We start from the raw sequence: 17,644 nt of genomic DNA, 5'->3' as shown, positions 1-17,644 counted from the left end.
AGGGAAATGCATGAAGATCCTTAAAAAAGAGATTTCTTTAAAAAAAAAAACACCACTACAATACCAAAATGATTAGGACTAAAATATACAAGGATGCTCTTGTTAAGAGTTCTGTAGCCTATCATCTGCACCAGGACACTTAATTCAGCAGGAAAGGCAGCAAATTACTAGTGAGAAAATGTCAGAGACAGCACTGTAATCAAATGGAAACTATTAAATTTTTTTCCTGTTCTCCCCACATAATTTTGAAATGCATTATGAAAGAGATTAAAATCCCCAGCCCACCCACTTGAAAGCCAGGGATAGGGAATACATGAAAAGAGACGGGTGTGACACCCACTCTTCTGTTCCCATCCTCCGTGTATTCATGCATTTTTGACAGTTGTGTGTATCTACATGCCAACAGGAGAGGGAAAGCAAGGAAGGGAAACATGGTAGGGTGCATACAAAGATGTGTACAGCATGGGCAAAGTGGATAAAAAGAAGTTTTATACATTGCTAGAACCTGGGGTCAGGTGCTGAAGCTGAAGGATGAAAGATTCAGATTAGATAACAGCAAGGACGTCTTCACTCAGTACATTATTAAACCATGCAAATAGCTGCTGCAAGATGTGAGACGGATGGTCACCAACTCTGATGATTTTTAAAAAGAGGTTAAATTTGATTCCACAGTGTTCCTCCTGTGAGTACAGCCCGCTGTGCAGTCATGGACAAGGCTGCACAGTCCCAGGGCGCCCCCAGAAGAAGGGAATTATAAACCAGTTCTGAGTATTCTCTGTCTGGAAAAAAACTGAAAAGGATCACCATAAGTCAGAATTGACTTGATGATGATGATGATGGCTTAAAGATCCCATATCGTTACAACCCCCCCCCCAAAAAAATGTGTAGAATTATGCCAGTGGTGTAAAGCATAAAATTCAGCTGTCTTTTAAAACAACAACAAAGAGACCCAGCACTCTCTGACCCTAAGCATTTCTTAGGTAATGCCGTAACATAGCATCGTCTGCATTTATACAACTGATGCACATGTAAGCTCCATTCGAAAGCGTCCATGATCACAAAGAGTCAGGAAGAGGGACAGCAGGCACAATCCTGCTTGCATTTGTTCAGAATCACTGGATTTTGTCCATATGAGATTATTAAATTTAACCTTGTACATATGAATGTCCATAAGTGAAAGGAAATTTTTTTAAAAAACCCTAAATATCTGTTTGTTTCCTTGCCAAACTATGAGGCTCTGGGTGACTCAAATACTGAGAGAATATTGATAGGCTTAAATGAAGCTGCACATTTGGTCAGTGTTTTGAAGGGAAAAATCAGACCTCTGAGCAAAATGTGGCCAGATTGTTCCCAAATGCCCAGGTTCCCTGCTATGGCTGACAATTACATCCCTTTATGTAAGCAGGCAGGCCCTTTGAGAGCTCAGACAAGGCACAAGGCATTTCCATTGTAAAGCCCTCTCATTGCTTGTCACAGACAGACAGACAGATACCCTTAATTTCTGCAACAACTGTGAAGAACAAATGGTGATCTATGGACATAGCTTTCTATCTCAGGGAATCAGACCGGCCAGCTGAAATTCAAAGCAAACAAGTTTGAAGTGAAGTGGTCGCACATAACCAGTTGATTCCCAAATCCCAATTTCTACACCACCGACCATAGCCCACAAGCCTCACAGAGAGGTTTCTAGGAAGTGATCAGCAATATTGTGCAGATCACTTCCTAGAAATCCCTAGGAAGTGATCTGCACATCCCTAGATGGGAATCTTTTGTATATTAGATTCCCATTGCCTTGCCTTCTCCCCAAAGGATGTACAGGCTCTTGTAATAAGTAGGCACAAAACACATTCAAAAGCCCTGCTGGATCATATTAAAAGTCTGATCTCATTGAGTTCAGTGGTTCCCACAGCAAGGAGCCACAATCCTCTCCCCTCCATGAAGCCTCACCATACTGCTTCTGAAGCAGGATGACTCACGACTTGCAGAAGTCCTGAACTGCCCTAGCCAGCATGGCCCTTGTAACTTTTCCACCTCTGATGCGACTTTTCCAAATCAACTTATCCCATGCCTACTTATCTATAATCATTGCTGGCTTTATCTGCCCTTGAATTTATGTACTATCCTACTTAGTTGAAGAGAATTTCCAAAGACTATAATCTCCATGACTGTATGTTGTTGTTTGCATGACTGAATTGATTACAAATATTCTACTAACTCCTCCACTGAAAACACAACCATGTTTCAGGTGACTCTAAAATAGCATAAGTACAGTATTGATATAGTCCGGCATACAACAGATTGGTATAGGCATACACAACTATCCTAGTACACCATAGAAGAAGCAAGATTTGGGCAGAGCTTGGAACAATGAAAAGACAGCCTTGATCACATACCAGAGTTATGCACTTTGGAGACACAGAATCAAAAGCTGACTACACGTAGGAACCGATTTTTGGCTTCCCTTTGGATTACCGCATCAGGCTAAATTTGGGAAATGAACCATTTTTAAAAAATTATTTGTCACCTCTGAAAACACCAGAATCTGTGGAACGAGACCAAGCCGTGGCCCTTTCGTGCATTCATTTGCTCTGTGCATTGGGATAAAAATACGGATGTAAGGACCAAAATAAGTTTTTCTCACCCATCTTTTATTTTTATAGGTGGCATTGTGAAACAAAGAGTTGTGGGACAGAGAGCCATAACTCTTTAAAATATATTGAAAGACGTTAGTCTTTAGGGCAGAGGAAGCAGCCATGGTTTGATGCTAAATGACACCACTGATACACTGAAAGGCTGACTACGAGGGTCATTAGAGGGCTGTTTAGCCCACTGTTTGGAGCACTGCAGGGCTGGGTTGGTGTGCTCTTAAAGATAGCTAGCAATCAGACAATGTCTTTGCTAGAGCACACCAACCTGCTCCCAGAGTGTTCCTACCTGCACCTTTCTGGCCCCTGTCAAAGAGCTTCTACTTTTCTGGGATAGACAGGATCGCTCCTGTTTGGATCGGTTCCAGCTTGTGTGCTTGCCAGAGGCCACGGGAAGTGAAAACAATTTTTTTGCCTGTGTGTAGATTATCACTGATTTATTTAAAAACAAAATTTAAAAAAAACTTTTCTTTCCCTTTTCTTCAAGGGCTGGTTGAGAATCTGCCCACAGTCAAGTCCATGTTGGTGGCTTCAGCTGCAGATGGTTTCTCAACCAGGCCTTTAAGAGAAGGTAAAGAGACGAAAGTTTGAAAGAAAAAACTGATGCAGTGCATCAGCAATAGCTTATACACAGTTTTTAAAAAGCCACTTCCTCTGCCCTCTGCCAAATAGGGGAAGTGATTAATTTGCCACTATCCTGTGACTTATTCATGATATTGGGAGGAGCCATTTCCATGTGAACAGTCAAGCTTTGATTAGATTGTTGTAATTAAGCCCAACTGTTTTCAAACAGCCCACAGTAGGTTACACCCTGCTGTTAGTGTAGCCATTCCCTGAGTGGGCATACTGTGGACATTAACAAGCAGTACCTTTTGAAGAGTTTACACAGGAGCATTTCCCAGCTTTTTATCTGAATCTGGGACTTTATACATGTATAGGATATGCTCCACCACTGAGCTCTTTCACAATTTCAGCAATGACAGAAAGCAGCTCAAATTGAATTCGGATTGAAAGAGATACCTGATATCTGAAATGGAACACCATTGTTGTCACTATATTACATCAATTAGAGTTATTCCAGATAAATTATCATGATTATTAAAAATGATACAACAATAATTTATTTAATAAACATCATGTAAATTGCTTTATTTGACCTTATGTTCACAAAATATTTTTATTATATGTATGAAAGCAGCTTACAGGCAATAGAATTATGAAAACATTCACAATACATAACACAGACCTGATTCAGGATGTATATTTGCATTAGGCTTCTAATTTATCTCAACCAAGCCTCCCTTGCCAAAAACATCCCTTGATAAATGTTTCATTTCTTTCAAAAAACAATTTTTTAAAAACTAATGTCCCCTTTTCAAAAATCCAAAATAATTATCCTGGAATGTATTTGTAAATTAATGCTGGTGACTGTTGATAATAGCAACTTCTGTGTTTTTATTTTACATTACTATGGGAATGTAGTAGGAATTCGGAATTTAAGGTAGTAAAAAAATAAATCTTAACTTGGGGAGCTTATGGGATAGAGCTTGGAAAAGTTACTTTTTGGAGTGGCTGTGGAATTCTGGATTATGTAGTTCAAAACATTAAGTTTCTAAAGGTTTTGCTGCTCCATTTACTGCTTGAGAATCCAGTGTAAGAATTAGGCACTATTTTCCATGCGGTGGGCAGCAAACAAACAAATGAACAAGAAAAAGAAAAAGAAAACCAAATTGCACAATAGGATTTCAGACAGTTCATACACCAATATTTATTTTTGCAGTTTACTCATTTTGCAAGAACTCAGGAACCCTGCTGGTTCCAGTTGGGAATCCACAGTACAGCATCCTCTTTCCTGTCCTGGCAAACAGATGCCACAATCAGGGCAAAAGGACATGAGCCCTTCTCCATGGCTGATCTCTAGTACCTAGTACTTGGAGGTATACTGCCTCCGAAAACGGAGGCGCTATTTAACTACCAAGGATAATATCTGTCAATAGATCTAGACTACATTTCTTAGAAGGTACAGGGGTGGAAGCCCCTACTCCAGCAGAAAACAGTGGCCAAATTCTGAAGTAAGAAATGTTTAAGAAGAGCAGGTTTACCTCAGAAAATGGCAATTAACTGTCAGTTAACTGAGAATGGTTGACATCTTAGATCAATTTTTCTTCAAAAATGTATTCATGAATTAGGTATACTATGTACAGTTTCACATGCTGACATTCAAGCTAAGTCAACATAACAGGAAACTTCAGAATCAGTCACAGCAATTTGTTTCATTCCTATACGGGTACAACCTTTATAACTCATCATTCAGTCAGCTCTGTTCCTCTGTTGGGGAAAGGAGAGAATCCATAAAACACCTCCCGTTTGTCATGCAGCATTGTTGATTCACCATTTTATATGTACTTGTTTATTATTTATTTTTGCTATGCTTTGAACAACTACACACTTGGTGGTTATCCAGGCAAAGCTGAATTGGGAAAGGGTCATCTTCTTTTTTTAAAAAAAAATAAAGTGCTGACTAGTAAACGAGTCAAAAATGCAGTGAATGAGACCTCAGAAATTATTTAAAACATACATTAAAATAAGTTAAATAAAGCTAAATTTGTTGAAACATATTTTAAAAATAGCTATTTAAATAATAAATAAATAAAGCCAATATCAACACGTTATCTTCCTGCTATGGAAAATATTCCATTCTTGTTATAAGGCTCTGTTGATGTTCAGAAATCATTTATAAAGGCATCCACCTAACCTTAGCAACTCACCAAACTTTACTCGCAACCTATAAACAATCATGAACAACTATGCAAGTCAAACAGGAACTTCATATTTAGGTTAATACATTTTATTCATATAATAAGGTTTCCTTGGCCCACTCCACCTCTGCAAACATTTATCAAGTCTGATTTTCAGCTTTGTCTTTGCAGTTTCCACAGTATCTACATCTTCGATTCATTTCTGTTCTGGATGAACAACAGAGACCAACTTCAAAACACAAAATTCTGTTTGGCTGGAATTTTTTGTTTTCAATTTTATGCTTTTCTGTCCAGCAACCGTTCACTGAGCTTGGTTTTTATGGGATGGCTTTGACTTGCACAAGGGCACACTTTCTTGTTTCCCCCCCCTCCCCCCTCACCAAACACCTTGAAAATCTTTCTTGTGGGATTACATTCCAATGGGCTAACTTTACACCTCAGGTTTTATGTTGACCGTTTTGTGTGATAGGATTGATCTTTTCCAAAGAGACATCAGCCTCAAAATCCAAGATACCTGATAGGGCAGGAGATGTTTTCTCCAGGGTCTTAGCCAGTCCTCCTTCATCTTCTTTTTTCATCATGTCATCCTCTTCAGGGCATATAACGGAATGTGGGATGAGATAGACCAGATTGCACTCTTTAGGGCTAGACCCTCTGGGCTCCAGCTGACTGGAAAAGGCTACGCCCCCATTGTTATTGATACTCACTGTCTCTATGGCATTCATGGAAGCAGGACAGAGTCGGTAGCATCCCAAGAGGGTGGAGAATGCCTTGCGGAAATCTGCATTGAAGGCGTAAATGATGGGGTTGAGCGAAGAATTGGCCCATCCAAACCATATAAAAACATCAAAGGTGGTAGAACTAATACAAAATGGTTCTCCTCCCCCAGATGGGATGGCAGGCTCACAGAAGGGCACCATGCAGTTCAGTATGAAGAAGGGTAACCAGCAGCACACAAACACCCCCATGATCACGGACAAAGTCTTTAAGACTTTGGTTTCTCTCTTGAAGGACATTTTGAATGAACTTTCAGGTTGTTGACAATCCAGGCTGTTTCTGTTACCAGCAGGAGTTTGGCAGTTCTTCGCATGCACTGCTGCCCGTTCCAAGGCTGAAATGCGTCGGATCTGTTTTTGAGCAATCCTGTATATTCTTGTATAGGTGACTATCATAATGGCCACTGGGATATAAAAGCTAATGAGAGAGGAAGAGATGGCATACATCCTGTTTAAGCTGGAATCACAGTTATCCATGGCTACACCCTGGAAGCTGGCATTGAGGTCTAAAAAGCTGGTGGTTTTAGCCTTGTGCCAGTTGAGTTGTACAGGGATGAAGGAAATCAACACAGATAAGGTCCATGCCACACTGATCATGATGAAGGCTGCCTTGGGGGTCATTTTCCTCTCGTACCTGAATGGGCTAGAGATGGCCCAGTATCTGTCCACACTAATGACACACAGATGTAAGATGGAGGCTGTGGAACACATGATGTCAAAAGCTACCCAGATATTACAGAATGATCCAAACGGCCAGAATCCAGCTATCTCAGAAACAGCTTTCCAGGGCATGACCAAGACCGCCACTAAAAGGTCTGAGACCGCCAGAGAAATCACAAAGAAGTTGGTCACCTTAGACCTCAGGTGGCGAAACCTGATGACGGCAGCACAGACCAGTGTGTTGCCCAAGAGAGTGGAAAGAATCAGCAAGGAGAGGAAGCAGCCGGTGAGGATTCGAAAGCAGGAATCCTTTTTCACATACAACCCTTTCCCGTCCATAGTGGTGTTGTTCCAAATCATCTTTCCTCCTGAGGCAGTCTCATATCAAGGGGCTTGTGGTGGTGACATCAGCTCATGTCCTTTCAGAGCTTACAAAAGAGACATCAGGTGTCCGTTAATTACTCAGCAGCAGCAAGGCAGAACACCCTAAGGCTAGTAGTACTAAAGTCTCTTCATTCTTAGGAGGGCTCCCATCCTCCTTAGGAATCTCATTAAGAAACATTGGGCAAGGATCTGAAACTGGCTGCCGCAGTCATGTTGCTGTAGTTGTCTCCAGCACTCCTTTCTGAATTTCAGCCTAAAATAGATTATGCTTTCAGGGACGGGACAGAGTCAAATCCTCAAAGTCCCTCAGCAGCCCGGTATGGGGGGCGGGCGGGTACAATTGCTTTCCAGCTTAGATGTATGCTCACTTAAATAAGCTATTGATTCAGTTTATCCAGTGTCCATTTAACTAGCCCTTCAGCTCTACTGAAGCGTAACACATTAGGTGCTTCTGTTTCTGATTTAATTTTCCATCCCACTAATTGGTGGGACATTTTAATACCCTTCCAGCTTTTGTATTTTTCTGCTAAGAAAATTAAAACATTTGGTTCTCTCTTTTACAGGGAGCCTCAGGGATCAACTCCTCAAACCATTCCACATTATTTTAGATTCATAGTCCTAGAAGCAAAGAAAAATATATTTACATTTTAAGATGCTAAGAGACAGAGATGGCAGAGATGACAGAAACAGATAGATAGACGATTGCAGTTTTTCGTAAAAAGAAATCTGTCCTACCTTTGGGACTTTTGATTCTCTAGTCTAGTCCAGGAAAGAACATTCTTCTCTCTGTTTAATTTAGGGTTTGAATTGCATAGCAAAGCCAGAAAAAAAGACACAACCAAAGCAGGTAAGCTGGACTGCATCAGGTATAATCTTCCAATAGCATGAAAGGGAGGCAGGCACATGGACTGGTAAGACCGAATTTTTCAGTAAAATCCAGCAGACCTAACTTTCGAGATCCTTTCTTCTCATTTCGTCTTCCGAGGACACAGGCAAGCTCCTTCACTTCCATCCACTCCGTATCGTTCATGTGCAAAGTCAGTGGGTCAAGGCAGTCCTGTCTAGATTTTCGTCACCCGAGTCACTTTTTGTACATCCTGCTGAAGTGGCCCATCAGGGATGAAATCATCCCAAGCAAAAATATGGCATTCCCCATTCTCTGGCAAAGATTTTAGAGATGCTTGGGCTGTGCCTTTTGGTCTTCTTTGGTGAAGGAAGGGTGGACGAAAAGAAGGAAGGAAAAGTCCTGAGTGCAGATGCCTTTGGCACTTGATGTTATTTCCCAGCCCAGTCGCTACTAAATAAAATGTAAGTTCATTACTATGTGAGCTTTGGTCCTTTGTGGTTGAGCGACTTTCCCATGTTTCTTTGAGAAGAATGCATCTTCTTCCAGCTATAGCTCATTATCGCTGCATCCCAGGGTTTAGGTCATAGTCACAATCCCTTTCGCTTAGAAGCGCTCAGGCACAAGAGGCTTTTCGGCTTCTCTGACTCTCTGCCCTTGGATTTACAACTCTAGTGATCTCAGGTGCTCTATCTCTCTCTCTGTGTGTGTGTGTATCCTGTTGAGCCCAGGACCTTGACAACACAGTCTTCTTCTCACCTGGTGTGGAAAACAGCAGCATCGCCTTGCTAGGAAAGGTCCGTTTGTCCGCATTCCTTCCTAGGTCACAGAAGAACAAAACCCAAGAATGAGTGAAACTGACAAGCAGAAGCCCCTCAAACATCCTGCCCTTAAAAGTCCAAGAAGCTTCTCCAGTATAAAGCACAATTTTTTTCTTCTTCTTCTAAAAGAAATACAGTTTTCTATAGGAGTTGAATTAGCCTAATGTTCTGATTTTCAGCATGCCATATTAATGTAAATTCCCCAGTGTTATACTGGCCTCGGTGAAGCACTTTGTCTTGTCGAAATAGTCCAGTTACCTTGATTCATCCCAACAGTAAATAGGCACACACAAGAAATAAGTTATTTGGTAGTGGTCTTTAAGAGTGCATGCCAAACGTGCCGTGTGAAATGTAAGACCCAGGAGGCATTTAATCTGCAATGCTATTCAACATACAGATACGCTTCGTGCATCACTGTTTGTAACCAGATAGGTGTACAAAATAATACCCAGAATATGCCCACGCAAAGGAAGACAGGCATTTCAGTTGGGCTAGATCACCGTTTTTAAAAAGCACAGGGAAAAATACAATTGAAAAAGACATGTAATCAACACAGAGGAATTCCCCTGCCTAGCCCTGAACCCCAACACCCACAAACAAAACATTCATTTGCAATGACACCAAAGTATTGAGGTTAGTCTTTGCCCTCCGGCATGAACTTACCGAGATAGAGAAGTCATTTATTCCCCCAGTGTGGCTGTTGTGGGATGCTGATGTTACAGGCTCCCAGCTGAAAGAACGACACTCACCTCATCTTTTTGCTGCTGGTTTATTTCTGGTTCCTTTCTCCCTCCCACCCACCCCCCTCACTACACAGAACCACTTTCTCTCGCTGCCATTCACTGTGCTCAGGAACATCCAAGCGACACAGAGTTGTGTGTGGACTTAGCTCCCTCTCCTGGCAAAACCAGGGTTTACTTTCCCTATCTCAACAGATGGCATTATTTAATATCAAGTCCCGCTGTGTAATTGTGTGTGAGAGAGAGCGGGGGGGGGGAGGGAATGCATCTGTATCTCTGTGAAGCTTGAGATGGAGAGAAGGTTGAATAATTATGCTTCTAAATGGAGGGATCCCAGCCTTGCCATGAAGCCAATCTGGCTTTTCTTCCTGCACAGACTTTTAAAGATAAATTTAAAAGAGAGAAGGAAGAACTGCTGGGAAACACAGCAGGGCTACAAGCTGAGGGCTTCACTTTGCAACCCTGTGTAAAATGAAGCCGGGCAACTGCACAGCAAGCAGCCCGTCCACATTGGCATATAGTTAGGATATATGGTTCCCCGATAGCACTGTCTGGCATGGAGAAAAGACCTTGTCCACTTGTATATCCACTTCAAATGATTGATCCTTCCTCTTTAAAAGCTGGCCCGTATCTGGCACAAGACTAGGGCACGCAATCTTTTTGAAACAAGTCGTTGAGATGTAAAATAGCTCTTTATTCAGCCTTCCCAGATGGGTACTTGTGTTGAAATAGGTTGCACTGAAGATAAGGGCCTTTTAAGCACTGGCCAAATTGTACCAAATTTTTACAGTGTGGACAGGCCCTAAGAGAGGAAACAGAGACCTACACTGCCCACCCCCAAAGATACAAATCCTCTCCTGAACCAAAAAAGGGGGGTGATTTTCAAGATAATCTTGCCCCCCTGTATTCATGGTTTCAAAGGAAAAGCACAACTGTGGCAGGTTCGGACACCTCTCTCCTTTTCTTGGGGCCTCTTTCTAAGGATGCCTTTGCTGGCCCAAGACTTGAAGATGCCATCCACAAAAAGCAAAACTCCAGGATCGCCTACAGTCGAACTGCTCACAGAGGGAGGGAGTTCATTTTCTCAGTTCACGCAAGGGGACAACCAGCGCCTCTGTTTACAATGGCAGCACTTAAATGGACAGGCTCCCTTACATGGACAATGCCAGTGGAGCTTTCAGTTCCGCTGGTGCCGAACAGGATCCTGGTGCATGAATCTAAATCCATTTGCTAGCCCTATACTAGTGATGACTGATTAGATTAATGGAATTTACTTAAGTAACTAATGTAGAATCTCACGGATGGTAACTGTCAGGGGAACTATTTCTATGGACTTCAGTCCTTCCGGAAGATAAGTCAATTGTGCCTGGAATGACTTCTGTAATGTAAAGTCTGGCAGTGGGACAATGTAAATGGAGTCTCTGAGCTCTTGCAGATGCAAAGAGGCTTAGAGCAGTTTCAGACAGAGGATTTTACACATCAGCAGACCCTTTGGCATCTATTCCCTCTTCTCCTCCTTAACGGATTTTAAGCAGCAAGGAAAAGAAGGGAAAAACCAGAGAAGAAACAAAGTTAGGTGAGGAGGTAACAGGTATGTCCTCTGAAATTTCATAAACATTAAGGAACAAGGCAGTGTGTAAATGTGAATGCACTCTTGTAAATGCACTCTTACTTCAAAGTTGGAGCAGTAAAAAATTCATCATCACTCCATCATCTGAAGACCTCAATCATCAATCTACTTTTGAATGTATATCCTATAGTCCCACTTTACAGTTACATGTTTTTCCAGATGTATGGATTGCCCGAGTCAATCTATATGCCTAACTGATGATTGTTTGATCCCAACTGTTATTCGTTGTCATTTATTTTTATTACTATCAGTTATTTATACAGCATCATCAGTCTACACACGGTTCTGCTATATTACATCTGACTAATGCAAAAAATAGTAATAAAATGTGAAGAAGGAAGAAGCTGTAAACAGAAAAGTTTGAAAATGCTACTTTTGCTGTCTGCCGAATAACACAATTGTTGCCAAATCAAAAAGAAAACACAAACATGCGTATTAGAAAGAGTCATTCTCTATTCCTCAGAAAAATTAGTCCCCTTGGCACTAACTGAATCACATCTCAGTCAAACGTCTACCTGTTGGACCATCTTTCCCTCAACTACAGCAATTTTATTCCTTTCAGAATAATCATTCATGTCCACAAAATACAGCTTTTTCTTGGAGATCTGCAGCTTAGGGGGCCTTTCAAAAGGAAGGGGTTTATAATGAGGCTAGTATTTTATTTTATTTTATTAAGTCATGTTTTAAGATGCAGTAAAAAAAAATATGCAATTAGGAAAAACTGTGCAATTTGACAGCATTCCGATGGAGAAAGAGGGGAAAAAAGTCAGGCTATGCCATGCTGTTAATAAAGAATTTAAATGATGGGTTTGACTGTGTGGATCACAGCAAACTATGGCAAGTCCTTAAAGAAATGGGAGTGCCTGACCACCTTATCTATCTCCTGAGAAACCTATATGTGGGACAGGAAGCAACAGTTAGAACTGGACATGGAACAACTGATTGGTTCAAAATTGGGAAAGGAGTACGACAAGGCTGTATATTGTCCCCCAGCTTATTTAACTTGTATGCAGAATACATCATGCGGAAGGCTGGACTGGAGGAATCCCAAGCTGGAATTAAGATTGCAGGAAGAAATATCAACAACCTCAGATAAGCAGATGATACCACTCTGATGGCAGAAAGTGAGGAGGAATTAAAGAACCTTGTAATGAGAGTGAAAGAGGAGAGTGCAAAAAATGGTCTAAAACTCAACATCAAAAAAAACTAAGATCATGGCCACTGGTCCCATCACCTCCTGGGAAATAGAAGGGGAAGACATGGAGGAAGTCACAGATTTTATTTTCCTGGGCTCCATGATCACTGCAGATGGAGACAGCAGCCACGAAATTAAAAGACACCTGCTTCTTGGGAGGAAAGCGATGACAAATCTTGACAGCATCTTAAAAAGCAGAGACATCACCTCGCCAACAAAAGTCAGAATAGTCAAAGCTATGGTTTTTCCTGTAGTGATGTACGGAAGTGAGAGCTGGACCATAAAGAAAGCAGACCGCCAAAGAATTGATGCTTTTGAATTGTGGTGCTGGAGGAGGATTTTGAGAATCCCCTGGACTGCAAGGAGAACAAACCTATCAGTTCTAAAGGAAATCAACCCTGAGTGCTCACTGGAAGGACAGATCCTGAAGCTGAGGCTCCAGTACTTCGGCCATCTCATGAGAAGAAAAGACTCCCTGGAAAAGACGCTGATGTTAGGAAAGTGTGAAGGCAGGAGGAGAAGGGGACAATAGAGGATGAGATGGTTGGACAGTGTCATCGAAGCTACCAACATGAATTTGACCCAATTCCGGGAGGCCGTGGAAGACAGGAGGGCCTGGAGTGCTCTGGTCCATGGGGTCACGAAGAGTCGGGCATGACTAAACAACTAAACAACAACAACAAATGATGGGTTAATTTATATAAAGGACAGGAAGTGCTTGGGATAAATCAACCTACCCACGCCATATCAAAACAACTATTTTTGGGGCAGAAATTCCTTTTCTTCACCTTCATCAGCACTGAAAGCCTGCAGGCTCTGTTGTGGACCTTGTAACAGACACTAGAGCTACCAATCAGCCTAAAGATTGGTGTAGAGCTTTGGAGGAGGGAGAGTCAGGCAGGGCATTTGTGCCTTTTGAATACCTGCTTGCAAATAAAAAACACAACTGAGGGAAGGAAATGCAGAAAGGGGGGAGGTCTTTTCATATATATATGAAGCTTTAGTGACGCTTGTTATGCCAACACAGGAGGCTTACTTTTAAATAATGATTTTCCTGGCCCTTCATAGTTTATGCAGAATAGTAATAAATAATTTGAATTATTTAAATAATTAAAAATATATATATTCAAGATATATATATTCAAATATATATATATGCAAGATTCTGGAACACTTTGAAAAAAAAGAACAGTGATAATCCTTTGCTCTCTGCCATTCAAATTATTTATTACTATATTGCATAAACTATGAGGGGCCTGGAAAATCATTATTAAAAAGTAAGCCTCCTGTGTTGGCATAACAGGCGTCACTAAAGCTTGGAACTGAAGACTGAAGCAATCACAGAGAGTGTAGGAGGCTGGTTTAGCTGTCATGAAATAACAAATAAGACTCACTGAGCTGTCATGCACAATCAAAGGTTAATTTCCTAGGGGTTAGCATTTGTAGAGCTGCTTTTATGCCACCATAATTCTTCTTAATGTCAGTTAGGAGCATGCTAAGCTAACCTTGAATGGCTAACAGTGATGCTTGTTACAGTCTCTCTCTTCCTCTTTTTTTTAAATAAATAAATAAATAAATAAATAAATAAATAAATAAATAAATAAATAAATAAATAAAACATACGTAAGAGAGACAATTACCTTGCCGTGTGTTTCTTCCCATGGTTTACTATTATCTTGTCCTCTAAATATTATTCATGTCATCCTTGAAGAAAGGCTGTGGAGTCCTGAGGTGAGAAAACATAATTATTCACCTCCACAAAAACCTATATGCTACTCTGCTTTGGCAGTCACTTTTTTAAAATGTTGCTTCAAAGCAAATATATATATTAAATAAAAAACACATGCTGCTTATATACCACACCATAGCACTTAAAGCACTCACTGGGTGGTTTACAGTTTAATTATGCAGGCTGCACATTGCCCCCCACCTCCCACAAGCTGGATACTCAATCTTTCCAACCTCAGAAAGATGGAAGGTTAAGTAAACTTCAAGACAGCTACCTGGGATTGAACCCAGTCGTAAACGTTTCTGGCTGCAGTACTGCAGTTTAACCACTGTGTAACATGAAGGCTACAGTTGGTCATCAGAAGGTAAATATTGTATGGCCCGATCTGCAAGTCTGGGTACTCAGGCATGTAGTTCTGGGGGGGGGGAGTCCCATCACTGGAGGATAAACATGAATTTATCGGGAAATAAATTGCTGGATAGCTCCGTGGTTTAGGCCTCTGGCTATGGAGCCAGAAGTTGGGAGTTCAATTTCCTACTGTACCTTTTTAACAGGGGTTGGAGTTCATGATCTGTAGGGCCCCTTACCAGGCACAGCCAATCAAAATTATAAAAACATTGGCTGGTATTATGTAACAGATATAAGTTTTAACAAAAGCCCTATGTATCAGTTAAATATTGGCACAGGATGTATACTGTTCCTAATATGGCCGTGGTTTATTTGTAGCTCTGATGGTGTGATTTCTGAGATCTGCAACTGCTATTAGTACTGTGTGAAGTTTCTTGATATTGTTCCCAAAGCCCCAATGACCACGGAGCCCAGTGAAGTGTGTTTCATCCACAAGGAAGATGTTTTGATTGCCAGATCTTGGAATTGTGTCAGTTTTTCCAATTCTTCATGTTCAGCTCTAGCATCCCCTGGAATTGCAATGTCATTCTATTGCTACTATGTCTGGTGTGTTATGTTCAAGGTATCTATTAGTTTGCATCCGGAAATCCCACAGGATCTTGACTTTGTCATTTTCTGACACCTTCTCTACCTTATGTTCCCATATGTTTTGGAGGGTGACAAGTTATATTTTTGCATAATGACTAGTGCACTAATTTTGCCACTCTCTCATGTCTAATTTTGTAATCTGTTTGTGCAATCTTTGAACATTCACCAACAAGATGCGGCAAGTTTCATCTTTTTCTTGGCAGAGTCAACATTAATTCCTTGAATCTTAGCTTTCGTTACATTGGTTTGGAGTACCTGCTCATACGCAGCAAAAATCAAGCCTTCAGTTTCTTTCTTAATAGTCCCCAGGTTCAGCCATGTTCATGTTGAATTATTATAATGCTTTCAATCAATATTTCTCAGGTGTTGTCCATGTAGTGGTTTATTTTTCCAACTGATCAATTTATTTTCCAATAGTTGTTTCTTATATTGAGCCTTTGTTTCTGTTGTTTTCAAAATATTCTCCAGTACTAATTTTTCTCTACTTGTACTAATATAATCCTTTAGGCTTCTTTTTTCCTCCTCTACTATCTGCTATATTTGCAGTAATCCCCGCCTTCCATATTTTCATGGTAAATATAAACTATCCACATCACTTTTTGGATGTAGTGCGGGATGTGAGAAGCTTGTACATCGTTGGAAATCACATAATTGGCCAATAATTACCGGGTTCATTGCCATTTTGATTATCTTTTATTATCAGAAATATGTGGTCTGTTGTCATCCAATCTTCAATTGTAGAATTTTGAAGTAACTGATTAAATTGCATTGCTCTATGTTGATGGAGACTTCTTAAATGCTTTAACCAAAATCTGTGAACCTCATCTGGTCCAAGTGCACCCCAGTTTTTCACAGCCTTTACTTGCCTCTTAATCATTTCACTTGCTATTGCAATATCATCCATACATTTTCTTTACAAATATCTTTAATCCATGAGGCATCTTTTTTGTGTCCGGTTGGGCATTCCCACATTTCTTCCCAAAAGTTTAGAGCATCAACTTTACATGGGCCTAATTTCTTTTGCTCTGCATTTTTTCCCTAATGATTTATAGAATACTTGTTGGTTATTTCGACATGGTGTTTTTTCTCTCTCTCCTGTTTCAAGCATCCATCAGATCTTTCAATTTTCCATGCTGTAGCTGTCACCCATTGTTTTAATTCTTCCATAATTTCACCAGCTGTTCTCCTTTCTAGGTCGCATATTTTGCATAGTCTGGCTTTTACTTTTTCATTTCAAGTGTTTTAACTTGCTAATGTCTCCACGTAATTTGTTTATTTTTCTTTCCAGCCAAATTTTTCATTTTGGAGTGCCAGGAGTTTTCTGGGGTTTTTTTGCAGCTTGTAACCAGTTCCATGGTTATTGTAGTAGCTGCGCTATACTATACTATACTACTGCCCTATACATGAGCTTGTTTGTTTCCTTAGTGTGTTGTTGGGATTGTTCTGATGACTACATTTGCATCATTCAGTAGATCTTTCACTGGTTTACTTTGTAATTGGTGCAACGTGGGGACCGTTTGTCTTTCTGTGTTCTGGTTCATATGGGTTACTATTTTTTTCCTTTTGCTGTTCTCTCAACTCATAATTTCCAGGTTGTTCCATAAATTGTTCCTCTATCGATATGTTTTCTTCCACTATTATGTCCTCCTCTACCCTTCATTTGTCTTCCACACTATGGTCATTGTTCTGTGCTGATTTTTCTTTTGCCATCTTTTCTAGTTCTTGCAATTCCAGTTCTGAAAATACTTTACTCTGGTTCATGAACCTTCTCTGGTTCATTAATCATTGTTCAGTTATGTCTCTATTTGAGTGTTTCCTTTTCTAATTTCCATCATTGTTTTTTCAAAAAAAAAAAAAACACAGGCTGTTGTGTTTACCTTGTAATAGCATTTCATAATTTCTCATTTTTTGGCAGGAGTCCAAATTTTGCATTTGTGTTGTTGCAGTAGCTTTGCAGCAGCCTGCCCTGGTTCCTCAACAGGGTCTGCTGAGCACTGTAGCTCATTTGGCACCAGATGTCTAGGGGCTAGAGCATCTGATGTGGTCCTTGTTGACCCAGGTGATGACCAATCTAGTATGGATTAGTGGACACTGTTGGTCTGGCTTCTCAGCTGAGACCTATCTGGCTTAGGAGACTACCACCAGCAGAACTCTCAACCTCACTGAAGCATGCAAGCCCTCTACCTCAACAAAGCCTGTGTCCATGGAGGGGAGTATGGGGCCTGGGATAGCTGCACAGCTGGGGGTCTGCTGCTGCCCCCTACAAGGATCCATGATTGTGGGGCCATTCTAACCACATACTCATAGCTGGAATAAATGGTACTAGAGCTAAGGAATGGAGGCCCTGTTTAGCGGAGGCACAGTATAAATTGCTGCCATTTGCCCACACTTTTCAGGTATCCTACATTCTGGACTGAAACCAGAATGCAGAACGGATATGTTCTGGAAAGTTCCTCCCAAAACAT

General features: G+C 40.8%; 1 protein-coding gene across 2 annotated transcripts; it reads right to left on the bottom strand.

Annotated features, from left to right (window-relative positions):
• Positions 1 to 3,764: 3,764 nt before the first annotated feature.
• DRD1 (dopamine receptor D1) lies at positions 3,765 to 9,685 on the bottom strand. Of its 2 annotated transcripts, XM_072990225.2 has the most exons (3): positions 9,553 to 9,685; positions 7,960 to 8,887; positions 3,765 to 7,842 (listed from the first exon to the last, which is right to left on the bottom strand). In XM_072990225.2, exon 3 carries the CDS (start codon positions 7,198 to 7,200, stop codon positions 5,842 to 5,844), a length of 1,359 nt encoding a protein of 452 aa, XP_072846326.1. In that variant the 5' UTR covers positions 7,201 to 7,842; positions 7,960 to 8,887; positions 9,553 to 9,685; the 3' UTR covers positions 3,765 to 5,841. The 2 variants fall into 2 exon arrangements, with proteins under 2 accessions (XP_072846326.1, XP_072846325.1); XM_072990224.2 differs by having other exon boundaries at positions 3,765 to 8,887; positions 9,553 to 9,680.
• Between the last annotated feature and the right edge of the window lie 7,959 nt (positions 9,686 to 17,644).

Source organism: Pogona vitticeps, chromosome 2 (assembly GCF_051106095.1).
Source record: "Pogona vitticeps strain Pit_001003342236 chromosome 2, PviZW2.1, whole genome shotgun sequence".
NCBI classification, from domain to species: Eukaryota; Metazoa; Chordata; class Lepidosauria; order Squamata; family Agamidae; genus Pogona; species Pogona vitticeps.
This window is presented reverse-complemented; position numbering and strand designations above follow the sequence as displayed.

Coding starts and splice junctions, on each gene's coding strand:
- DRD1 (XM_072990225.2), bottom strand. CDS start 7,200: ATGATTTGGAACAACACCACTATGGACGGGAAAGGGTTGTATGTGAAA.